Source organism: Crinia signifera, chromosome 7, assembly GCF_055691185.1.
Source record: "Crinia signifera chromosome 7, ASM5569118v1, whole genome shotgun sequence".
Classification (NCBI taxonomy): Eukaryota; Metazoa; Chordata; class Amphibia; order Anura; family Myobatrachidae; genus Crinia; species Crinia signifera.
Genome location: NC_139223.1, coordinates 60,817,872 through 60,843,027, shown reverse-complemented (window position 1 = coordinate 60,843,027; position 25,156 = coordinate 60,817,872). Strand labels below are relative to the sequence as shown.

Genomic DNA, 25,156 nt, shown 5'->3' with positions numbered 1-25,156 from the left:
TTATCGCACCTGATGAAGGGCTGTATGTAAACCCTTACCTGTAGAACCAGTGTTGGGCAGGTAGTACAGAGAGGCGCTTGTGGGGAAAACTGGTGCTTTGAGCACAGAGTACAAAGATATTAATCCTTGTTCTAAGCCCAGCTGTCTGATACTTGTGATGTCATCACTGACCTCACAATGGGAACTCCCAAAATATATGGAAAAAACTATGTGACTTACCTACCATCTTACCACAGAAATATCAACTGAATCACAACAATGGAATTTTTGGATCCCCCTCCCTCTCAATTTAAAACGGCTTTTATTTTTTTTCTTTCTCTTCTTTTTTCTTTTCTCTTATATTTTCTTTTTTTAAATTATATATATATATATATATTTTTTTTTTTTTCATTTATTTTTCGTCTCTTTTCACTTATTTTTTGTTAAATTTGTTCTTTTTTTGTTTTTTTCAAGCCAAAAAAGTGCTGATCCTTGAGAGGGGGATTTAGAAAAAGTATCACTTACCTTCTTCGGACCATGATTTTGGTGTTAACTGCCAATAAAAGAAAACATTGGACAGCACAGCTTACCTACACATGACTGTCCTGTCTGCCTGTCTGTTCCAACTGATTGTCTGGCTGTCAGGTTCTAGAATGCAAGTGTGCAGCTTGTGATGTCATAGAGGGCAGATTGTGATTAGGTCAGTGATGACATCACAAGTATCAGACAGCTGGGCTTAGAACAAGGATTAATATCTTTGTACTCTGTGCTCAAAGCACCAGTTTTCCCCACAAGCGCCTCTCTGTACTACCTGCCCAACACTGGTTCTACAGGTAAGGGTATACATACAGCCCTTCATCAGGTGCGATACACCTGTGTTATTGTACTTTCAGCCTCAATACACCACACAGCGCAATATACCTGTGTCAGTGATCTGCAATGCCCCATGTAACTCTGCTACTGCGTATGGTGACTGACTCTCTCTCTCTCTCTCTCTCTCTCTCTATATATCTATATATATATATATTATATTATATATATATATATATATATATATATATATATATATATATATGAAGCTGGATGGGGGGGTAAATCCCTTGCTGGGGGGAACACTCACAACCACACGGCACTCCAAGGACTGGATAAATAGTACTTCATTTATTTGCAACGTTTCGGAGCACGTAGCCCCGTCGTCAGGCAAAAGGGTTCACACTTCCTTTGTGTATTTCTAACAAGGGCACCCAGGCAGCTGAACCCCATAAGTTTGGGAGTGCCGGATCATTTGGAATATGTGTGTGTGTGTGTGTGTGTGTGTGTGTGTGTGTGTGTGTGTGTGTGTATGGCTGGATGCAAGGGCAGGTGCAGATATCGTTATTCAGTGATTTCCACACTAAAGGTGCTCATACACGGTACAATAATTGTATGCAATTTGGACTAGATGGTATCACATACGTTATACAATGAGATGAGATCTTGTACAAATAGTATGTGCAGCACATTCTGAGCTGTGAGATGGGAGCGCGCATCTCATCGCACCCAGCAATTGTACCGTGTATGGGCACCTTGTCTGGAGTCTTGCTGTGACCACTATATATGTTGTGATGGGGCGGTAACAGTGGTGTGGGATTGGTCTGGCACATGCAGGCATGTCTGCACCACTTGGGGGAGGATTATGATGGCTGACATCACATCCGTCGTCACATTGGTAGGCGTGTTCCTCGTCTGCACAGGCCCCTGTGATGTTGCTCACTCCAATACATTACAGTCCAGTGTTTAAGGAGATCAATGTTTGAGAACAGGTGACTGAACGTGACACCTCAGTTAATGTGGTGGGGTCAGGACTCGCTTCTGTTTGGCCACATAGATAATGACTGGCAGGCACCAGCGCTGGTTTTGTCTATTACATTGTCTATAGATAATTTGTACCTGGTACTACCCCAGGTCACCCCTGCATGTGTCCCACCACCCCAGGTGCCACGTAACCCAGTAGGGGACCCACTGACAGAGTACTGTGGTATTTCCACACCACGTACCCCTATGCTGACTGCAATAAGCATGTGACTGGTACAGCACCGGGTATATTACTATGCTAGGGTAACAGTGCGTATAAACCCTTTCTAAGTGCTTGAATCCCCAATTACTGCATCCCGAGGCCCAGATACAGCTTTATAATTCCTGTAGGACTCAGGAAGAGTGCTAGCTCTGCAGCACCATTCCCATGACCGCCGCCTTCCCTTCCTGTCTCCCTACAGCATGTCGTCTGTGGCACCTGCAGTGTATGCTGCCCAGTGCTGCCCCTGGCATTCCTGAGTTGAGGCGCCAGCACCAGAGAGTGGAGACCAGACAGTCGCATCTCACACAGCTGTACGCGGTAAGGAACCTGGGCCTCTGTGGCTAATGGTGGGGTGCTCTGCCTTGGGGATAAGGGGGTACACCCAGCGCTGCAACCATAGAGCACATATGACGCAATGTCTGATAAATCTGTACACAGCGTATGCTGCAAGGTGATAGGTATACAATGTGACATTGTTATGGACACGTAGGGTACACACAGCAGCCACTGGGAAGCCTGTGGGATATGCGGAGACAATGAGCAGATGCATGAATGCCATCTCTATTACACCACGGAACCATGGCTCCTGTAGTGTGAATAAGATGGCTCTGACCTCCGCATGGGCTGCCTGGGTACCGCAGATGTCATCCTGCCAATGGTGTGCCCACCCCATCAGGGACCCGTAGGTAGTCAGGCTCATAAGTGTTACATTGTTGTCTCTGGGGATTCCGCTCCGTCCTCAGGGCCTGGTCGGTGCCATTACTCGATGTGTAGATGTGAGCGTCCTCTCACTTATAATAGGGTGGCACAGCTGGTCCCTGGCTTCTGTGACGTGTGGCTGCTACAGAAGGCACAGCATTTCCATATGAAAGGATGGGTCCTGGGCAGACAGTAAGATAGTGGAGGATGTATGGGTCAGTATTCCCCTCTGTGGCCCCTCTGGTTACATGTAACGAAGCAGTGTGTGATCCATATCACAATCCAGTGCTACTAGTGAGGAACTAGGGGAAGTACAGCGGCACCTGCTGATTGCCAGGGGGTGCAGGCGGATATTACTAGAAGAGACCCTCCAAGCTCCCTCACTACCCGGAACATCACGGTAATAGAGGATAGTTACCTATAAACACTGATGCTGTCCCCACAGGCTGGGAACCTCTCGGTGCTCGCAGACTCATCCCTTTCCGCAGCACCAGCCTTTCTGGAATTCCAGTATAACCGGGGACAGGACACGGTCAGCTGGCACGGACTGCTGACACACCGCCACCTGATGCTGGACTCTGCAACCATTCTCTGGGCGCACGCCAACCAGGAGAGGTGAGAGTTCTGGGGGGTGGGAGCTTCAGACAACCAGGAGAGGCGAGGGCCCGGGGGGAGCTTAAAACAACCAGGAGAGGTGAGGGTTCTTGGTGGGAGCTTCAGACAACCAGGAGAGGTGAGGGTTCTTGGTGGGAGCTTCAGACAACCAGGTGACGCAAGGGCCCAGGTGGGGGGGGAAGCTCCAGCCAACCAAGTGAGGTAAGGGCCCAGGTGGGGGGGGAAGCTCCAGCCAACCAAGTGAGGTAAGGGCCCAGGTGGGGGGGGAAGCTCCAGACAACCAGGTGGGGTGAGGGTTCAGGGGGGGGGGGAAGCTTCAGACAACCAGGCCATTGCACATATCAGAGGCTGCCTCCCTGCTCACAGACAGGCCCACGGACCACCTTCCCCTACACACATGTAGGATGTGCCCACAGACCACCTTCCCCTACACACCAGACGTGTACAGAGCCCCTCGTCCATGTCATGTAAAGAGACCAGTCTCCACCAGATATCATGTATACATCTACCAACATTTCCTTGGATGTTTTATAACCACCCTTGGCTTCTCTCCCCCACCAGTCTCACCGCCACACTGGAGTTTGTGGAACGGAAGATGGACGTAATTTGGGTTCTTGTCGGTATCCCCAAAAAGCAGAAAGACAGAGGTAAGTCTGGGATCCGGCTGTGACCAATCTAATCCTGGGGGTCAGAGGGCAGGGGCATGTGGGTGGCAGACTGGCAGGGCATAGTGATGGGGTGATAAAGTGACTGGCGCGTAACTGTCCCTGTGCCTTTGTTCACAGGTCAACTGCTCCGGGCATTCAGCTACCTGGGGTTTGAAGTAGTGCGGCCCAATCAGCCCTTCCTTCCGAGCTGCGCTGAGCACATCTTCTTGGTGTATACCATTGACAGACTGGCGACAGACATGGACAAAGATGTGTCAGTAAAACGATAATCAATAAACCACAATCAACCAGAACCTGGCGTTAACAGAAGCATTTAATAACAAGAAAATATATACAACAGGTAAACATACATCTGAGAAACTGTGAAGTAGAGCCAGGTGGCTGATGGCTATGGATCATCATTGCTGGACGGAATCCAAATCACATCTGGGGAGAGAGACAGTGGTGTAATTACCCAGGTGTGGCAGAAGGAGGGGAGACAGCTGTGTAATTACCCAGGTGTGGCAGCAGGAGGAGGGGAGAGGGCGGTGTAATTACCCAGGTGTGGCAGGAGGAGGAGGGGAGAGGGCGGTGTAATTACCCAGGTGTGGCAGGAGGAGGAGGGGAGAGGGCGGTGTAATTACCCAGGTGTGGCAGGAGGAGGAGGGGAGAGGGCGGTGTAATTACCCAGGTGTGGCAGGAGGAGGAGGGGAGAGGGCAGTGTAATTACCCAGGTGTGGCAGGAGGAGGAGGGGAGAGGGCGGTGTAATTACCCAGGTGTGGCAGGAGGAGGAGGGGAGAGGGCGGTGTAATTACCCAGGTGTGGCAGGAGGAGGAGGGGAGAGGGCGGTGTAATTACCCAGGTGTGGCAGGAGGAGGAAGGGAGAGGGCGGTGTAATTACCCAGGTGTGGCAGGAGGAGGAAGGGAGAGGGCGGTGTAATTACCCAGGTGTGGCAGGAGGAGGAGGGGAGAGGGCGGTGTAATTACCCAGGTGTGGCAGGAGGAGGAGAGAGGGCGGTGTAATTACCCAGGTGTGGCAGGAGGAGGGGAGAGGGCGGTGTAATTACCCAGGTGTGGCAGGAGGAGGGGAGACAGCGGTGTAATTACCCAGGTGTGGCAGCAGGAGGAGGGGAGACAGCGGTGTAATTACCCAGGTGTGGCAGGAGGAGGGGAGGACAGCGGTGTAATGTCCAAGGTGCGGCAGAGACAGTGGTGTAATAACCCAGGTGCGGCAGGAGGGAGACAGCGGTGTAATTACCCAGGTGCGGCAGGAGGAGGAGACAGCGGTGTAATTACCCAGGTGCGGCAGGAGGAGGAGACAGCGGTGTAATTACCCTGTTGTGGCAGGAGGAGACACAGCGGTGTAATTACCCTGTTGTGGCAGGGGGGAGGAGGAGACACAGCGGTGTAATTACCCTGTTGTGGCAGGGGGAGGAGGAGACACAGCGGTGTAATTACCCTGTTGTGGCAGGAGGAGGAGGAGACACAGCGGTGTAATTACCCAGGTGTGGCAGGGAGGAGGAGGAGGAGAGACAGCGGTGTAATTACCCAGGTGTGGCAGGAGGAGGGGGAGAGGGCGGTGTAATTACCCAGGTGTGGCAGGAGGAGGGGAGAGGGCGGTGTAATTACCCAGGTGTGGCAGGAGGAGGGGAGGCGCGGTGTAATTACCCAGGTGTGGCAGGAGGAGGGGAGACAGCAGTGTAATTACCCAGGTGCGGCAGGGGGAGGAGGAGGGGAGACAGCGGTGTAATGACCAAGGTGCGGCAGAGACAGTGGTGTAATGACCCAGGTGCGGCAGGAGGGGAGACAGCGGTGTAATTACCCAGGTGCGGCAGGAGGAGGAGGAGACACAGCGGTGTAATTATCCTGTTGTGGCAGGAGGAGGAGGAGAGACAGCAGTGTAATTACCCTGTTGTGGCAGGGGGGAGGAGGAGACACAGCGGTGTAATTACCCTGTTGTGGCAGGGGGGAGGAGGAGACAGCGGTGTAATTATCCTGTTGTGGCAGGAGGAGGAGGAGAGACAGCGGTGTAATTACCCAGGTGTGGCAGGGAGGAGGAGAGACAGCGGTGTAATTACCCTGTTGTGGCAGGGGGGAGGAGGAGACACAGCGGAGTAATTACCCTGTTGTGGCAGGGGGGAGGAGGAGACAGCGGTGTAATTATCCTGTTGTGGCAGGAGGAGGAGGAGAGACAGCGGTGTAATTACCTGTTGTGGCAGGAGGAGGAGGAGAGACAGCGGTGTAATTACCCAGGTGTGACAGGGGTGTAATTACCCTGTTGTGGCAGGGGGGAGGAGGAGACAGCGGTGTAATTATCCTGTTGTGGCAGGAGGAGGAGGAGAGACAGCGGTGTAATTACCCTGTTGTGGCAGGAGGAGGAGGAGAGACAGCGGTGTAATTACCCAGGTGTGACAGGGGTGTAATTACCCTGTTGTGGCAGGGGGAGGAGGAGGAGAGACAGCAATCTCCTGCCACACATTTCTCATCAGCCCTGACCAGTGACCCACCAACAGGCTTGTACAGTAGTGAGATGAAGCTGCCACCAACAAAGGACACCAAAGACGTCAGACCCTCATGTGAGTGCTCCCTTCACCTGGCTTTTAGTACATGAAAGTGGGACAGCAGTCAAACCTCATACCAGAGTCGTTCAGCCTCTTCCTGGCCTCCGGCTGCGCTTGGCCTGCCTCATCCTCACTGTCTGAGCTTATGATGATGACGTCCCCTGAGGAGCTGGTGGACACTTCATCCTTCATATAATAGAAGCAGCCACGTGGGGAGTAAACACTGCTGTCCTTACAGGATGAAGACACAAGGTTCAGCTCCTCGGAGGCTGTGGTGGTGGAGGTCTGGTCTGAGGAGTCACCTGACAGGCTGGAGGAGCTGGTGGACACTACATCCGTCATATAATAGAAGCAGCCACGTGGGGAGTAGACACTGCTGTCCTCACAGGATGAAGACACAAGGCTCAGCTCCTTGGAGGCTGTGCAGGTGGAGGAGGATGTGGTGGAGGAGGAACCACAGCTGCTGGTGTTCTGGTCTGAGGAGTCACTTGACAGGCTGGAGGAGGTGGTGGATTGGCCACTGCTGCTCAGCTGGATGTTAGCCATGCTCTGCTCCAAGCTCTCCCCTTCTCCTACAGACTCCAGACAGTATGGCGGGGAGGAGATGGGGGCCAGTTGGTGCTCTGGACTGGGGTCTGCATCTGCTCGCATTATCTCTGTAGACTCCCCTGGCAAGCGGGTAGGTTATATACAGGTTGGGTGTAATTGCACAAGACTCGTGGATTGTAGTAGGAAGATGTGCTATAGGGGTGTGCTACCACTGACAAATGTATTTTATTCAAGGAGAGAAAATAATTTGTAATGGTGTGGTGCACCAAAAAGAAATTACGGTACTTATGTAGTATCTGGGCTGCCGATTTTGTGATTGTATGCCTTATCTTAAGGCATACAATCAGATGCGATGCGATTCGATGCGATTTTGCATAGGATTCAATGTTAAGAAGGTCCTGTTCATTTCCCCACTATCCAAGTGGGCATAGAGTTGATTTTATATAGCGTAGCGAGCCACCGAGCCCGAAGCGTGGCGAGCGAAGCGAGCCCCGCGAGGGGCCGCATATTTCTTAAAAAGTATTCTGTGTCCCCTCGCGGGGCTCGCTACGCTCGCCACGCTTCGGGCTCGGTGGCTTGCTACGCTCGCCACAGGTTTATATCCAACTCCATGCCCACTTGGATAGTGGGGAAAGGAAAAGGACCCCTTTTTCCCATTGAATTCTATGTTAAAATGGACTCAGACAATTTTAACATTGAATCCTATGGAAAAATCTTGACCATCGCATCGCATACGATTTGGTCGCATGCGATGCAATACGATGCGATGCGATCCGATTTCTAAATCGGACGCCCAGATACTACATAAGTACCGAAATTACATACATAAAACCTGGCTTTTATTAATTTATGTTTAGAAGCAAGTGAAAAATTATTAAAAAACACAGATGGACAAACAAAAGACAATGAAGTGTGTTAAAAACTTAGCACGTGCGGGCGTGTTGTGTGTGTTTAAACCGTACGTATATATAGTCCACTGTCAGACAGGCTCCTGTTTTAATTCAATCTGGGAATTTATAAGATTCTGTTCAAGGGAATCTTATAAATTCCCAGATTGAATTAAAACAGGAGCCTGTCTGACAGTGGACTATATATACGTACGGTTTAAACACACACAACACGCCCGCACGTGCTAAGTTTTTAACACACTTCATTGTCTTTTGTTTGTCCATCTGTGTTTTTTAATAATTTTTCACTTGCTTCTAAACATAAATTAATAAAAGCTAAGTTGTATGTATGTAATTTCTTGTTGGTGCACCACACCATTACAAATTCTTTTCTCTCCTTATTCTCCTAGGCGGGTAGGGTTGTCAGCATGTAGGTCACAATATATAGAAGAAAACCAACTCTAGGTGCCCCGGAACATAACCGGCCTCCCACCCACCCAAGTTGTGCCAACACAGGAGAAATAAAACACATGATAGAAGCTTCTCGCTCCTATCTGGGGAACCAAAGCATTGTGGCCATCACCTGCACTCGTTACCACTAGGCAGCGGTAAAGCCGACACTCGCTAACTCAGCGTCACTGCTGCCATGTCCAGCTTCTCCTGTGTCAGAGCAGGTAATCGGTGGAAGTGTGGGGCAGAGAGGTGCACGTGGCTTCACAGCGTACTCACTGACTGCAGGAGTGGGGGCAGCTAACATCCCAGAACAGCCATAATTCCAATACCGACCCCATGACAGTAATAAATCACCAGTGCACGATATAGGTCAGTGTGAGGAGAGACTGTCACTTACCGGACACAAGGAGATTCTCCTGCCGGCTGGCGAAACTGCAAGCTGCCGGGTCAAGGGACAAGTTGGCGACTTCCTCCTGCAGGGACAGTACGAGAAGTCATGTCCGGAAACTCGGAAACTCCTTGCCGTATGGTTTAAGTGCAAGCCAGGTTCGGTTACTCACCATGAGACGCGACACCAGGGACTCGTCTTCATCCACTCTCTGGGGACTCACCCTGCTCTCCACCGCAAAGCCTCGGCAAATCAGCTCCTTGCCGATGTCTAGCATCTGTTATATGGTGGTGAGAGAGTATGAACAGTGACATTGCCATACTCAGGTGACAGCACTGCCCCCCAGAGGTTGGTAGAGGAACAGCTGGTGTTCAGAGGGGACCACACATCACCCAAAAATGCATCTGAACTAATGAAACATTAATATGGCTCATAGGCTGGGTAACAGTAGTCAATATGCTTTAAGGCACCAAAGGGAGGGAGCAGTGCTGTGTGGGTGGGAAGGGGGAGGGGGGGGTGTACTGTATGGAAATGGAGGGGGAGCAGACCAACACTGAATATTACAGGTGTAAAAAGGAACAGAAGTGTAGGGGAGGGCACAGGTAGTACAGGGGGAAGGGCTTCTCAGACGCACCGGTTCGGTGAAGGGATCATACAGCCGGATCTGGTAGTAGCGGGAGATCCCAGGGGAGGGGAAACTAGAGATTTTTGCCTGCAAAACCTTCCATTGAGCACAGTGCGACAAGACGTCAAAGGCGCTCAGTGCTGCGTCCGACCATGTTCCTCCTGTTGGAGAGAGAAGTTCATGATTGAGAATTAGTTACTTGGACGTTGCAATAAAGCTTCTGAAACCGTTTCAAAAGTCCAGTCCTGCATGACGCACCTGCGGGGGAAACTTCGGAGAGGCCGCATTCCACTGCCTGGAACGGGAGGCTCAGGAAATCACTCCTGGGGAGAGACGCGTACATGCAAGATGACATAGGTGTAGCACGTATGTACATGACCTGGATACGAGGTACAACATCCCTACCAGTCCCAAGAGAAGCCAACGCTCTCCGTATTACCTTCCTCTGTCATTACATTCTATACATTACATTTACTGGCACAGAATACAGAACCGCAAGAGCCATGTATATCAGACACTGGTCCTCAGGCCAACAGGTGCCATGGTCACTCACCTGAGAAGGAAGAGAGTCTCTTGTGGGGTGTCCCAATTATCACCATAGTCCACATAGTATAGATCCACATTCCCATTCTCCAGAAAGCCCAGTACCTCCGCTCTGTACCAGAACTGATCTTGGTGGAACTGGGCAGCCACAATGTCACCAACCTGAATCTTTGCCATCTCTCCCTGACAACAAACACAAAAAGTGTCCTTTACCGACTAATCTCTCCGGTCCATCCCAGACCCCAGAGGAACGTCCACCCTTCTCCGTAATCACCCCTCCTGTCCAAAAGTACCTCCCAGACCACCAAGAAAGTGTCCACCATTCTCCTTTACCACCCGCTCTCCTGTCCTTTTACAGACCTAGGAGTCTCCTTTCCCTCCTTCACCATGGACATGTCCCCAGTAACCACCCCTCCCCTTCATAGACACCACACATCTCCACACATCCCGTAACCACCCCTCGCCTTCACAGACCACCACACATCTCCCATCTACACATCCCGTACGCACCCCCTCCTTCATAGACCACCACAGATCTCCCCTCTACACATCTCCCGTAACCACCCCTCTCCTTCATAGACCACCACAGATCTCCCCCTCTACACATCTCCCATAATCACCCCTCTCCTTCATAGACCACCAAAGATCTCCCCTCTACACATCTCCCGTAACCACCCCAGATCTCCCCTCTACACATCTCCCTTAACCACCCCCTCCTTCATAGACCACCACAGATCTCCCCTCTACACATCTCCCTTAATCACCTCCTCCTTCATAGACCATCACAGATCTCCCCTCTACACATCTCCCGTAACCACCTCCTCCTTCATAGACCACCACAGATCTCCCCCTCTACACATCTCCCGTAACCACCCCCTCCTTCATAGACCACCACAGATCTCCCCCTCTACACATCTCCCGTAACCACCTCCTCCTTCATAGACCACCACAGATCTCCCCTCTACACATCTCCCGTAACCACCTCTTCCTTCATAGACCACCACCGATCTCCCCCTCTACACATCTCCCGTAACCACCTCCTCCTTCATAGACCACCACAGATCTCCCCTCTACACATCTCCCGTAACCACCTCTTCCTTCATAGACCACCACAGATCTCCCCTCTACTCATCTCCCGTAATCACCCCTCTCCTTCATAGACCACCACAGATCTCCCCTCTACACATCTCCCGTAACCACCTCCTCCTTCATAGACCACCACAGATCTCCCCTCTACACATCCCATAACCACCTCCTCCTTCATAGACCTCCCGTCTACATGTCCCAGTAGCCACCCCCCTCCTTAGGTTATGTACACATTGGAACGATGGTATACGTTAAGATACTGAATTCCCTTGCTCTCCTGGACACACACTATCTTATATATATATACACACACACACACTATACAACATGGCAAAAGATCAGAAGATATCATACGTTGTATACAAAACCAAAACAACCATATAGTAATTAAAGTAAGTTTACTATACCCCTGTCTCTCACTAAAGCGGTGACGTCCCCAGATCGGCCCATGCACCTACCAGATGGGACCATGCCCTTACCGGGGTCTGCCTCTGGTAGTGCTCACTCATCTCCGTGGTCAGTTTGTCCAGCTGGGATGACCTAGAGCCCAGAATCTGTATCCAAAAGTGCTGCGGGTTCTCCACTGCCGACACGTAGACATTGACATACTCGTCAGCATGGAAGTTGAAATCTGGGCTGGGGACTAAAGGACAGGAGGAGGCATAAACAGGCTGGTGGTGGGTGCATTCAGACCCTGTGTACCCTGACATCATGGACAATATGTATTAGCCTGCGACAAGCGAGTCTGCCCATATTTATAAAGCAGCAATAGTTTACAAGGCAACAACAACCTGGCCTTGCTTTATAAAGGATTGCCGGACAGCCCACACCTCGCAGGCGGTCACATATTGCCCAATGTCTAAGGATCAGGTGGTTTCCAGCTCCTTACCCTCAAATTTACAAATATTGTGAGTGCAGTCAGCAATGTGATCTTTGCCGACTGCACTGTCCCCTGCAGAGTCCTCCGTCTGGGGGCTTGACTGAGAGCCGGGGCTGCTCTGTCCCACCTCACCTGGGGGCTGCTCTTTTCTCTTCACTGCAATAATCTCCTTCCTGCTACAGCGGAAAGTGTTGGAATTCGCTCCTTGCTGGATGGTGACTTCTTCCGATGCTTTCTGGAGGAGGGTCTGTTGTCTGGGAAAGGGGAACAGAGAGAGAAGAGGCAGGGGATAACCATGGGGGTAACACCGTAACTGCCACAGCCACTAAGACAGCATCACAAGCACCTTGGCTGCCTCCACCTGCTCCGGAGACCCGGTTACAGTGATGCGCCTGGTCACTGCCGCTGTATCGCTGGTCACCGGTTTCTCTTCACACTGGATCTTGGCTCCAGAGGTTTTACTGATCTTCCGAATCCGATCTCCACCTTGTCCTGTAGAGGAAATAACCTAATTATGTATGCTGGCAGGAAGCAAGAAGGACCTCCTATGTGCGGCGGCCATACGTCTCTTCCCTCCAGAGAGACTTTGAAAATGAGGTAGGCATTTGTGAGGGTACGGCATAGAAGGTACTTATCTAATGTAATTTACAAGAAAAAAGGGTACTTGTGTATTATCCGGGCACTCATCGCATACCACTAATTAAGGTATGCAAAGGCATGCGATGGGACCCAATTGAGGGTTTCCAGGACCGACTATACAATTTTAATATCGTGTTGCATCGCATGCCATTATAATTGTACAGGCACCCTGATGCCTGATTCCTATGTTAAATGCACCCACAGACCCGATTGTACACCCACTCTGATGGGTGATGACTATGTGAAATGCCCCCCCATTGTTAACGCCACCCCAGTACCAACACAGCGAGCGCGCGAGGGGCGGCACACGTCCTCCGACCTTTTCATACCCCCACTATCCACGTCGGTGTGGAGTTGATTCTATATAGTGTGGCGAGCGGACGCGGAATAAATGGTAAGTAATCCGCGTCTGCTCGCCACGCTTCGGGCTCGGTGGCTCGCTGCACTCGCCACACTATCTAAAATCAACTCCACGCCGACGTGGATTGTGGGGGTATGAAAAGGTCGGAGAACGCGCCGGACCACCCCCTAGATTCGCCTATGATTATAATGTATATAAAGCAGTGCTGAATGTACCGTGCCATCCCCATACATACATACATACATACATACATACATACATACATACATACATAGATCACCACTTATGAATAACACTGTAATATTATTACCACTCCACTGCCCTAACAGCTGTCCACCACCAGGTCCAACCTGTCACCCCATACACCTCCCTGTGCTGGCTGCGGGCCCAGCAGTCACAATTCCTCTGCAGCGACCATACGGCACATTGCTGTGCAATAACTACTCTGCAAGGACTCACCGTCTAACTCCATTTCGGACTCATCTGGGTAGTCAAAAATGGGGATCTTCTCGCCCTTCTTCATGATAGCCTGACTGGGAAATAGGGGTCCCTGGCTCTCAGACATGGGAGGAGGGGGGGGGGGGGGGCACCCCGAGGGCCACAGGCTTCAGTCCAGCTCCAACTGCACAAAATTAGTGCAGGTCGGGGGGGGGGGGGGGAGTGTGGATCTACTACCAGCAGCCAACACAACCCGACCCCGCTATTACGGTCATCCAGCAAGCAACTTCCACAGCGCACCATAGACAACGCGCAGAGCTGGCCAGAGCGACCACTACCACAGAAGTGACGTTCGCCAGCCGGACAACCAAGGAAAACACTGACGGATTATTTTGACGTACGCCAGCCACAATATGGCGAAACGGACGCCATAGGTGAAAAAGCATCACATGGGCAGTTGTTGCCTAGGTAACGGTGACATTTCCGGGACGCTGAACTTTTTTTAAGTTTTTCAACTAGGAGAGTTTAATGGTAATGAAAGTTGTTATTGCTGGTTATTCACACAACAAAGGGGACGGGAATCAAGTCTGATAATCAGAGCAGTCAATCTGTTGTATTATTTTAGAATGTACTAGATAAGTGATAGCTAGAAGCTACGTGCAACCTTATCTGATCTCTTCAGAAGGTCTGATACAACCCCATATGTTATAATTGTGTCGAGATTTGTAATAACTTGTAATGGTGCCCTTAATGTATTACTGCTACAACATCTGTTGTTTATGGTTACAGTAATGGGTTTCAAGTGATTTGTAAATATTGTTTTGTGACTTTTTTGTTACATAAGAGCTCTGGATATGGGGAAATCTAAGAAAAAAGATGCAAAGAAGACAGATAAGATGACAGGGGAATTCTGTGAGGATACCAGCTCCAAATTGTCATCTGTGTCTGTAATCTCTACTGAAGAACCAGCTTCGCCATCCATTATCATGACTCCTTTTACAGAACCTGTGATAGAGGAGAAGCCTCTGGTCACATTTGTGGCTACAGAGTCTTTAGAGGAACCAGTGCTGAATCAGCTCATTGTTCAGAAGTAAGTGCACACATTTATATTGATTATAAATAAGTACTTGTAATTATTCTATAGTCCCTATCACATCATCATCATTTATGCATATTTGTAGGTGCTTTTTATATAAAGGGTTATTTAAAAGGTCCTTCTGTTTTATTGAACAACCAGCATATATTAATTATTATTTACATTGATTCATAAACCGGATGCATCCACATCTGGAGTTGGAATGTCCACTTGCCCAGCTATATTTTCTGTACATTACATCTATAAATTCGCAGAAGAAATGTGCCTGATATTTAATTTCATATTAGTAGGTTTTGTGCATCAATAGGTCATTTAAAACCTTTTTTTTCTGCTTTTATTCTTCAAACTCACACCCATGGTGGAAGATTCCTCAGTTGTCTTATAAAATACTTCTTTGCATAACGTGCTACATTTCGAAATCTGAAATGGAATTATTCAAGACTTGTCCTAAAGAGGAGACATGTTTTATCATGCTTTCTTAAGCACACCCATCCAACTTGGTAAACTGGAGAGGGGTTATCATAAAATGTGTCTTAATGAGACACCATTGTGACCATCAGAAACTTATATATTTACAAATATTGATCTAGATGCTATTATGAGAGAGAATTAAAAGTTAGTATAGCAACTTCTCAATACAGACCAGTTTCCAAACTTCGGAGTAGAGGCCGATTGGACAGTATTAGGATAGACGTATAGAGGGCCTGATTCAACATGGATCAATCCCCAGCATATTCGCACCAGGGACTGATGGTACGGCTCTGCACATGGGTATGGGCCGATGTACGAACGCCTTCAGTGACTATCATAGACGGCAAGGCATTCGCACAAGGGGGGGGGGGGGGGGGGCGGTGGGCAGACAGGGGGCTGGCACATGGGAATGCCCACTGTTTTTACCTACAAAAACAGTGGGTGTGCCCAGAAAAAAACGCTGGGGTTGCCATGCAAACGGGTCAAAGCCTGCATGGGCCGGGCAGCTGGCGCCCCCTGTTCAGCCATCTCCGGGGAAGATAAAAGACAGATCAGACTGACTTATCTGATGGTCGATGACCACTGAATTACTTTTTTGCCCAAATGCCCATGAATGGATGTGTCAGGGCAGACATTCACGAGGTGGTGGTGGTGGGGGAGGGGGGTGGTCGCTCGCTTGCCCAGCGGGCGGCGTTTCAGTTCTCCATAAGCAGCAAATTTACGCTGCTTACCGAACCATGCTGAATCACCTCCAGAGTTAGGTCCAAAACTGGAACTGACCGTAGGGCTGTGGCTCTGATGGGTTCACTAAAGGCAGGTGCCCAAAGCTGCATCATTTAGGATCTATTTTTATTTTGTTTGGAACATTTCTTTTTCTTGCAAAAGTAGTTTTGACCGTGTTGACTGATCCAATCCACTGTAAATGAACATTTGTCTTTACAGTGCATACAGCTTATATTCAAATGCTTATGGCCATTTGTATAATGCAGGAATGTTCAAACTATGGCCCTCCAGCTGTTGTGAAATTACAATTCCCATCATGCCTTACCACAGTTTTGCTATTAGGGAATGCTAAAACTATGGCAAGGCATCCTGGGATGTGTAGTTTCACAAAAGCTGGAGGGCCACAGTTTGGACATGCCTGGTATAAGGAATGGAGTAGCGTTTTGTTTTCTGCATAGTGGCTAACGCACACAACCCATTCCTTAACGATGCGCACATAGCAGCAGTATTGTCTATATTTCCTAGTGTACATTACGTTTCCTTGTTAATGGGTTTCTCTCTTGATTTGTAGGTATGAAGGGGAATTGGTGAATGGCTTATATGAAGGGGAAGGTGTTGCTTATTACAAAGATGGAAATGTTTACAGAGTGAGTTTATTTGCATATATTATTTTATTTCCATGTATTTGCCTAGAAAATCTGTGTAATCGATTCCTCATTTCCAGGGCATGTTTTCTGAAGGCTTTATACATGGAAAAGGAACATACACTTGGACAGATGGGCTGAAGTATGAGGTAAAAACCTGTGATCTTTTGATAGTTTAAATATTTTATTCTGTATTTGAGTTCTAGCTTTTTACTATCTAAGAGATATATACAGATATAGAAGCACTTAGCTCCTCACTTCATGAAAAAACTAATGAACCAGCATTCAATTGTAATGAAGATGGTTAGTTACCCAAACAACAATAATTCCATCCCAACAGTTGGAATCTGGGATTGAGTACCCCCTCGGTCTCATACATAGTCTGACCTCTCTCTCTTCTAGTTAACAACCTGCTAAAAAATGGAACAACATAAACTTGAGTTGCTTCGTTGGTAGCCATCTAGCATCCATCGGTGTAAACAACACTTATATTTCCCCCATAGCGGTTAAGAGCAGTTCTAGCCTTATACCACAGTAATGCGCTGGCTGGCCAATGTATAAAACTCAATGAGAACTGCATTAGAACTAGTAAAGGTCAACTATAGTCCATTGTAAATAAAATATCCCAGCCCTTACCACTGGGATGACATAGTGGTAGCTTAGGGAATGAAGGCAGAGCTGCAATGCCATTCCAAACACTGGCACGAACTGTATTCTTTGTGTAAGGCCCACAGCCAACAAAAAGGACTGGACTGGGCTGTGTCACGACCACCCACTCTGATTGGCGCAATTCTTGGCACAATGGAAGAGGTCTGGTGTGTAACAGAAGGGTGTTGCGTGTACTCTCTAAAATATTTGTTCACAATTGACTTGTCTACTGAATAATTTATTAGAAATGTTAGTTATATTCAGAACATTGGCTATGATGCGTTAATTTAAATGTTGACCATTTATATGAATAATGGTTTCCCATAGTAATTGAGGAATACATGGTAAACTGGAATTCGAAGTCAATCTAATATGTTTCTTTCTATTTGATTCTTTTGGCTCCAGGGAGAATTTTCCATGAACTGTCCAATGGGATATGGTGTATATACATGGCCAAACGGCAGTCGCTATGAAGGTCAGGTGTATAAGGGACTCAGACATGGCACTGGCATCTATGTGGCTAGTGATCACAATGTTTCATATGTAGGAGAATGGTACAAGGGCATAAGACATGGAAAGGTACATTGTAACTTTGTCTACTTTATGAATAAAAAATAATCTAATTAGTAAAATATATAATGAGGCTTTATTAGGTTGGCAGGCAATGTGGATGGATATTCTTGCCTATAACACGACATATCATTGCAGGGTACCATCTTCTACAATGCCAAAAAAACATCGTGGTATGAGGGGGAGTGGAAACATAAGACCAAGGAAGGATGGGGAGTGCAGTGGTACGTACTCTATGTGGTGCTATCTGGTACATACTCTATGTGGTGCTATCTGGTACGTACTCTATGTGGTGCTATCTGGTACGTACTCTATGTGGTGCTACCTGGTACGTACTCTATGTGGTGCTATCTGGTACGTACTCTATGTGGTGCTACCTGGTACGTACTCTATGTGGTGCTATCTGGTACGTACTCTATGTGGTGCTATCTGGTACGTACTCTATGTGGTGCTATCTGGTACGTACTCTATGTGGTGCTATCTGGTACGTACTCTATGTGGTGCTATCTGGTACGTACTCTATGTGGTGCTACCTGGTACGTACTCTATGTGGTGCTATCTGGTACGTACTCTATGTGGTGCTATCCTGACTAGTTTCTGACAACAGACTCCTAGGACTATATTACACATCACTTACGTTTCTGAGCATTTTATTTTTATTAAAACATTTTTTAACTGAAACTTAAAATGCTGCCTTCAACCCACAAATATGTCCTTACTTACCGTGTTTTCATGATTGTATTTCTGCATAGTGGATTTTATTATTTATTTACAGTTTTTCTGCAGTGCTTTTAAACATTCCCTGCCCCAGTGGAGCTTACAATCTATGTTCCCTACCACATGTACTCGCACACACTGACATTCTAGATTAATTTTTTTAGGAGCCAATTAACCTACCAGTATATTTTTTGGATTATGGGAAGAAACCAGAGTACCCGGAGGATACCCACGCAAACACAGGGAGAATATATAAACTCCGCACAGTTAGGGCCATGGTGGGAATTGAACCCATGACCTCAGCGCTGTGAGGCAGTAATACTAACCACTACACCATCCGTGCTGCCCATTAAAGTGAAACCAACACAAGGTGGTCCCGTTGGATCCTGGCAAGGTTTTAGGGGGGTTGGGGTCCCAGATGGACCTAAGGGCGGAATGTGTCTGGAAGAACATTGACCCAGGAAGCATGTGTGGTAACATTGGAACCCAGAAGACATACTAGTGGGTCAGGGTCCTTGTCAGACCTCATATTAGAATGCACTGAGCAGAGTGTACCTATGGAGCCTCTGCTGGGTTTTCTTTGGATGAATTTGGAAGAAAACTTCATAAAGTGGTAACGTTGGATCCCAGAAGACATAGTAGGGGGTTGAGCCTCCAGTCGGACCTCCCATTTGCGCACGCTGGGCAGAACTTCAAATAACCATAGATTTATTGACTAGAATAACTGACAGAAATAGAGGTGGAGAGAAAAAATGCTGTGTACCCCACAGCCTTGAAATAGCAATAGATTCCACAGGCAAGCGTTGTTACAGGCAGCAGTATACAGGTAATCACAGCATATAACAGACTCTTGCAAATGGTCCAGTGGTCCCTACCATAGCCCACACCCAGGCCTATCGCTTGGGCAGCTAATTCACCATTAAGAGCATTTACCCTTTGCCCTGGAAACACTTATATCAGGAGATCACAGGTGCTGCTGATTACACAACCCTGTTTCTGCTACTACTCCAAAACCTGGTCTGGATCCCCCACATTACTCTCATGTGGAGATATGCTGTCTTTGCCACATTGTGTGTGCGCGCACGTGTATATATAGGGTGGCAGGGACAGTATACCTCCACATTAAGGTTTTAGAGTAACAGCAGTAGCGGCATGAAAACTTATGTGATCAGGTTTGGGTTGATTAGCAGCACCTGTGCTTTCCTGATATGAGTGTTTTCAGGGCAGATTGTCAATGTCCCTTATGGTGGAATAGCCGCTGGGGGTGTGGGCTACGGTAGGGACCAATGGAACATTGGGCCTTATTCTGATCGGTGCGGCCCGATCAGAATATGCGGCCGCAACCGTGCAGGCGAATCCCCGCCTTCCATACGGATCGCCACCTGCCGTCCATACGCGGATATGTGGCGATCCGCATGAAATTGGACGGGGATACGCCTCCTCCGTCTTGGGAGCAGCCCCTGCATTCGATGGTCGCCGAACATCGAATGCAGGGCCGCACGCTCCACCAGGTCCCGCAACACAAGACCACACGGACACTTGTCCGTGTGAAATCATGTATGGGGGCGGGCAGCTGACATCCGGCGATGTCAGATGCCCGCCCCGTACCCACGCGTCACGGCCTCATTACCATGCATACGCCCCGCGTTTGCATGGGAACGCCCATGAAACGCGGGGCGTATGCATAGGGTAATGAGGCTAAGTAGCCCCTCACGCCCCTCTACGCCCCCTGTGCGGCGTATAAAGAATCCGTGCGGCGAAATCGCCTGCACATGCGCAGAGTGACCTCTGCACATGCGCAGACGATCAACATCGGCGATCCGTCCGCATGCGGGAATATCCGCACCGATCAGAATAAGGCCCATTGTGAGGAGTTTGAACTATGCTGTGACACCAGTATGCTGCAATGCTGTACCCGTGCTTGCCTATGCTGTTTACTTGATATGCTGTTAACCTGCTACAAAATAAAGACCAAGACGTCATCTTGTCCAGTGTATGGGGTTCCTTGTAACATATATATATATATATATGTATATACGCCTCTGACTGACCTATTGAAGTGGTACAGTATGTAAAGTCATACTCATTCCCACCTGTATTTTTCTGCTGACATAATAAATACATCAGGGCAGTATACAGTTTTATCACTGTGATAGAATACTTGCCCTATGTCTTAGTAAGTGGGCCTGTTGGTGGTATCCCTAATCACGTCATGCATTATAGCATAGTATGGAGTTATTTCCTTCGCCCTCATCCTTGTTATGGCTATATTTTGTATTTGAATCCCTACGCCCCTACATGCACTGGTGACATGAATGTTTACAGGGAAAGACAGCAGCTGCTCCCAATCATATCTATGTTTCTTCACCACCAGTAAGTTACTTATTAGCGCAGTTTCCTGGTGATCTCCGCTGTTATGGGGGATATCAGGAGCTGTATGCTGTTGTATATATTTCTGCGTTTCTTTAACTAATTATTAACATAACAGTAATGTCAGCATCGCCGGCTGTGTGCTGCCGAACTGAGCAACACTTAAAATGCTTTGTCGTTCCCATGTAAATACGTTCGCACAGGGGAGCAATGGTCAGAAACGGGCGCATGCACATAAAGTTTTATGCCCGTGTGCAGCCGCTTTGTGTGAGAGGATGCGGCAAATTGCTTATTCGCTGGCCCGTTCGCACCTAGCAGTTTGGCCGTGGGGTGGCGACGAGCTGTTGCCCCCATGGGAATGCCCAGCATTTCATTGCCATCCCCATGAAAACGCTGGTTGTTCCCATGTAAATGCGCCGTTGGGGGGGGGGCTGGCAGCTGGCATCAGCAGATGTCAGCTGCCCACCCTCTTCCTGTACAGGGAGTCCGCAGATCTAGAACACCATGCAAGGCTGAGAATGGATGTTTATGCTAAATATCCATTCGCATGCGTGCGGGGATATTCACCATAACGCCCCGGGTGTTCGTGCAGGCGGCGCATAGATGACATGCAGTTTTGTGTGTCAACCAGAATAACCCCCATAATTGGATTTGTAAGGAATCAGATATTGTTATGTCTTTCCAAAGCATCTACTGCTATACTGTCTTAGCCTCTACCACCACTAGTGGGAGGCTATTCCACTTGTCCACTACTCTTACTGTGAAGTAATTCTTCCTCAGATTTCCCCTGAACCTCCCTCCCTCCAGTGTCAGTGCATCTCCTCGTGTAATACTTCTCTTCATTGAAGAATGCCTCCCGCCTGGACCTTGTTATAACCCTTGATATGTTTGAAAGTCTGAAAAAAGAATATTAACCGACGTGAGCGCTTTATCAGGAGTTGTCCTCTTATAGCAGCCGCCAAATGAGGGATGGTTAGTCCCTCTATAGAAAAAAATAGAAAAAGGATGGTTAAGGCAGCGCTCCCAATGATAAACACAACTAAATGAATGAATATAAAATTTTATTAATACACAATTAAATAACTATAAAATAAAAAATATAATAACAGTTTTAAGATAACAATCTCAGGAATATGTGCACATCAATAAAAGAACCCAGAAATCTGGTAAAAAACCTGCATTGAACCTAGGCAGCTGTCCCATAGGGTGGAGTCCAATTGGCAAGGGAGTTCTAGATAGTGTTGGAGGGATCGGTCCCGGAGGGTGGTGGCTGGGACCAATCTTAAACCTCACTTTAGGGGAATCCAATATGCAGTAGGAATTCCAGATGTCATTGGAGGGATCGGTCCAATATGATGAGGGTTAGTAGCAATCTTAAACCTCACGAGGATACGACCAATCAATAACTCCCAATAGTTTGAAGCCTGGGACATCCAATGTGGGGACCGGGTTGTCAGAAGAATTAGCAGATGTGGTCCTAAAAGTGGCACAGGTCCTGGGTAACAACGACGCGTTTCGCTGGTCAGATTGCCAGCTTTATCAAGGTGTGGTTGGTATGTTTGAAAGTCTCATGTCCCCCATTTCCCTTCTTTGCTCCAGACTGACCTATTGAGATCATTTAGTATTTAATGGTAAGTTTTGTAATGTAGGCCATGTACAGTTTTACTTTCCCTTCTATGAGCCATCTCTTATGTATTAATCTCTTTGGAGATATGTCCCCCAAACTATACACAGTATTCTAGATGACCTATATAGTGGCATTATTACTCTCTGCTACCAGTTCTTTTCCCGACATCAAGCATCTGACCTGCTTTCCTCATTGCTTTGTTACATTGCCTACCGCCCAGGGTCGGATTGTAATGGGGGCACAAAGTGGCCCTGGGCCCCCTCTAGTTGGGGCCCCCCGTGGTTGTTTTTTTTTTTTAGCTAAAGGTTTTGTGCATGGGAGTGGGTTAGTGCTGCAGCTTCACCTATCTGCCAATGTGACAATGATTAATGGTGCTTGTAACGATCAGATCAGGTGATCGATCAAATTAACGTATGCCTCCTGTTAGGATTATCTGTCCGGTCAATGTATGTCTGATATTGGTGTAATAGTTATGTCTCCTGTGAGTATTGGAATCAGGACATGTCTTGTATGTAAACTGTAGGTGACCCTGGCTTGAGTTTGAGGCCTGTATTCCCTCAGTGTGACATCTGTGGACTCCTCCGGAGTTAGGATGTAAGATAAGATCTGAGCCCCTCATAAACCATGGTCCAGAAGAAGAGGTTAGAGTTTGTCCCCTTCCTTAACATCTCTTATCAGTGGGTCTGCTATGCAAGGAAAGAGGATCAATCACTTTGAAAACAGCAGACTGTAGATTGCCAGGGACCTTCCACACTCCTTCAGCATGGAAAGAGTGGAATCCCAAGGGTGGGAGGGATGAGGGAGTCTGCAAGGTATAACTAAGACTCTTCTCCCTATAGTCAATGTCACTACCTGGGGGTCTAGCAAACAGGCTGTAGGCGACGAGAGATTTCTTGTGGAGAACCCCCCCACTTCAGGATTGTAAGATACGGTTCTGTCTTTTTTCCCTTTTTATTTTATTTCTGAAATTTGCATTTAATTGTTGTGTGTACTTTTAAAATCATTGTAATGTCTTGTAACCATTTTGTTTAAAGCTCTGTAGTATTTCTAGGAATAAATAATACATATTCCCAGTTCTGGTTCTGTGTTCTTAAGACTCATTAGCCTCAGGAGAGAAAGGCTGGAAAGCGTTACCATTGTTATCTTGTATTGTGTGGTCGGGGGCGAGCCAAGCCGCCCCTTGCGCAGTTTCAGGCGCTAAAATCAGGTTTTGGCTGGTGGCAGTGTACCTCAAGGAAAGGACCCGAGTGTCCTGAGTGAACCCCAGTCACGGCCGGCGCTGCTCAGATTGACGTATCGGAGCAGGCGACCGGTGGGTCCGTGACATTTGGCGGCAAGCGGTGGGGTGGAGAATTCATTTTTCTCTTTAAGAACTTAAGTGAGTGTGGGTAGAATTTTGTGCGAAATACCCACATCACCAGAATCAGAACTCAGAGCTTTACTATAGTTTTAAAAGTCACACAGTGAGTGCAATTTCTGTTCCCTCCCTTCTCTTGTTTTTCTTTCCTATCATTTTATTTGACAAGTGTGAGACTCAGGATGGCTGATTACCAGCAGATGAGGAGAGATGACCTGGCGGTCGTGTGTGTGCAGAGGAATATCCCTTGGTCTGGCCAGAGTAGAAAACGTATGATTCAGGCACTAGTGGATGCCGATCGGACTCTAGCTGCTGGAGGAAACCAGTCCATGGACAATCCTACCCCAGGGGCTCAGTCAGTACTGGACAGTATAAACGATGCCGCGCCAGGGTTAAACCCTTCTGCTGGACCCAGCAAGTCTACACTGCAGAGCGACCTTCTAGCTGCTAGCAGGCAATTGAAGAATGTGAACCCCGTATTCGCTTTGCAGCTGGTGCAGTTCTGCCAAGGCATTGTCGACAGAGAGGCTGCGGAGCGCAAAGCCACTGTGGACAGAGAGGCTGCGGAGCGCAAAGCCGTACGGGAGGCTGCAGAGCGTCAGGCTGAGCGTGAGTACCAGTTGGAACTGGTGAGGCTCAGAGGGCTGATCGCTGTTGGTGAACCAGTGGAGGATGATACAGGGCATCATGATGGCGAACCTTTACGTGAGACTTTATCTGCCGTGGCTACTGAGTTAGCAGGAGATGGGCTTCGTACTGAACTTTTACTGTCTGTGGAAGTAAATAATGTGTTGGATCATGATGTGGACTCTGTTATCAATCATGGGGAGCCTAACAAGGGACAGAGGTCCCAAATGACCGCTGACGCGAATTTCACCGGACCGCGTCATGCACAGTTCCCTGTCTTGGAAGCAGACAGAGGAAGCCAAGTGAGTGTCAGCTTGGTTGTGAGTAATGAGCTGGCCCTGGACACTACCACCGATGCTCAGAGAGCTGACATCTCTGCTAGTACCAGGGAGACTGTAGGATGTGTGGCAGTCAGGGAGACTGCAGAGTACCAATCCCCTACAGCACCAGAAGAGCCCAGTGAGTATTCTGACCCATATGGTGATGATTATCCGTTTAGGCTTATGAGCCCAGAAGAACTCACTACAGAATGTCAGCTGCAAGGTATCTCCTGCCCCAACAATTCCCGCTGGGAGATGATCAAGCGGCTCACCCGTGCACGAAATGATGAGCGCAATGTTTTCGGCATGTATCGCGGTGAGTTTCTAACCTGGGGTCCCGATGCGACTCCTTGGTTACTGCTGAGAGACCTGACGGACTGTTTTGAAATAGCGCAGCAATATGCTTATGATTGTAAAAAGCTCGATACTCCATGGTGGAAAGAGCAGTGCCGCTGGGCAGATGCTGAAAGGAATCGCCTGGAACAGCTTCTATCACCAGCTATGGAACCAACGACACAGCCTACCAGGGTTTCCCTCATGGACATGGTACCCGGGCCTGCTACAATCGGTGTGGAACCT

The 25,156-nt window shown here is 48.4% G+C and overlaps 3 protein-coding genes across 8 annotated transcripts in view; 2 read left to right on the top strand and 1 right to left on the bottom strand.

Moving 5' to 3' along the window:
- LOC146021191 (ornithine decarboxylase antizyme 1-like) overlaps positions 1-4,310 on the top strand; it is a 93,106-nt gene extending 88,796 nt beyond the window's left edge. The window contains exons 4-7 of the mRNA XM_083154989.1: positions 2,235-2,353; positions 3,180-3,349; positions 3,911-3,996; positions 4,135-4,310. Of these exons, the coding sequence (XP_083011115.1) occupies positions 2,235-2,353; positions 3,180-3,349; positions 3,911-3,996; positions 4,135-4,286 (527 nt within the window). The 3' untranslated portion in view covers positions 4,287-4,310. The remainder of the gene's footprint in view (positions 1-2,234; positions 2,354-3,179; positions 3,350-3,910; positions 3,997-4,134) is intronic.
- Positions 4,311-4,312: 2 nt separating this feature from the next.
- Positions 4,313-13,787, bottom strand: LOC146020225 (tudor and KH domain-containing protein-like). 3 transcript variants are annotated; one of them, XM_083153187.1, is made up of 11 exons: positions 13,429-13,787; positions 12,316-12,461; positions 12,102-12,216; positions 11,569-11,732; positions 10,014-10,186; positions 9,719-9,783; positions 9,470-9,621; positions 9,008-9,112; positions 8,845-8,920; positions 6,636-7,226; positions 4,313-4,443 (listed from the first exon to the last, which is right to left on the bottom strand). In XM_083153187.1, the coding sequence occupies exons 1-11, from the start codon at positions 13,532-13,534 to the stop codon at positions 4,406-4,408; spliced, it is 1,731 nt and encodes a 576-aa protein (XP_083009313.1). In that variant the 5' UTR covers positions 13,535-13,787; the 3' UTR covers positions 4,313-4,405. The 3 variants fall into 3 exon arrangements, with proteins under 3 accessions (XP_083009313.1, XP_083009312.1, XP_083009315.1); XM_083153186.1 differs by having other exon boundaries at positions 11,979-12,216; positions 13,429-13,786; XM_083153189.1 differs by lacking the exon at positions 6,636-7,226 and having other exon boundaries at positions 11,979-12,216; positions 13,429-13,782.
- Positions 13,624-25,156, top strand: part of LOC146020224 (radial spoke head 10 homolog B-like) — a 50,193-nt gene continuing 38,660 nt past the window's right edge. For 2 of the 4 annotated variants that reach the window (XR_014450745.1, XM_083153185.1), the window contains exons 1-6: positions 13,624-13,938; positions 14,252-14,497; positions 16,269-16,344; positions 16,422-16,490; positions 17,395-17,568; positions 17,698-17,783. Coding sequence is in view for 3 of the 4 variants with exons in the window: in XM_083153185.1 (XP_083009311.1) it covers positions 14,262-14,497; positions 16,269-16,344; positions 16,422-16,490; positions 17,395-17,568; positions 17,698-17,783 (641 nt within the window). In the remaining variant the exon portion in view is untranslated. Of the gene's footprint in view, positions 13,939-13,967; positions 14,093-14,251; positions 14,498-16,268; positions 16,345-16,421; positions 16,491-17,394; positions 17,569-17,697; positions 17,784-25,156 lie in introns of those variants that run through there. The other 2 variants (XM_083153183.1, XM_083153184.1) reach the window with 2 other exon arrangements.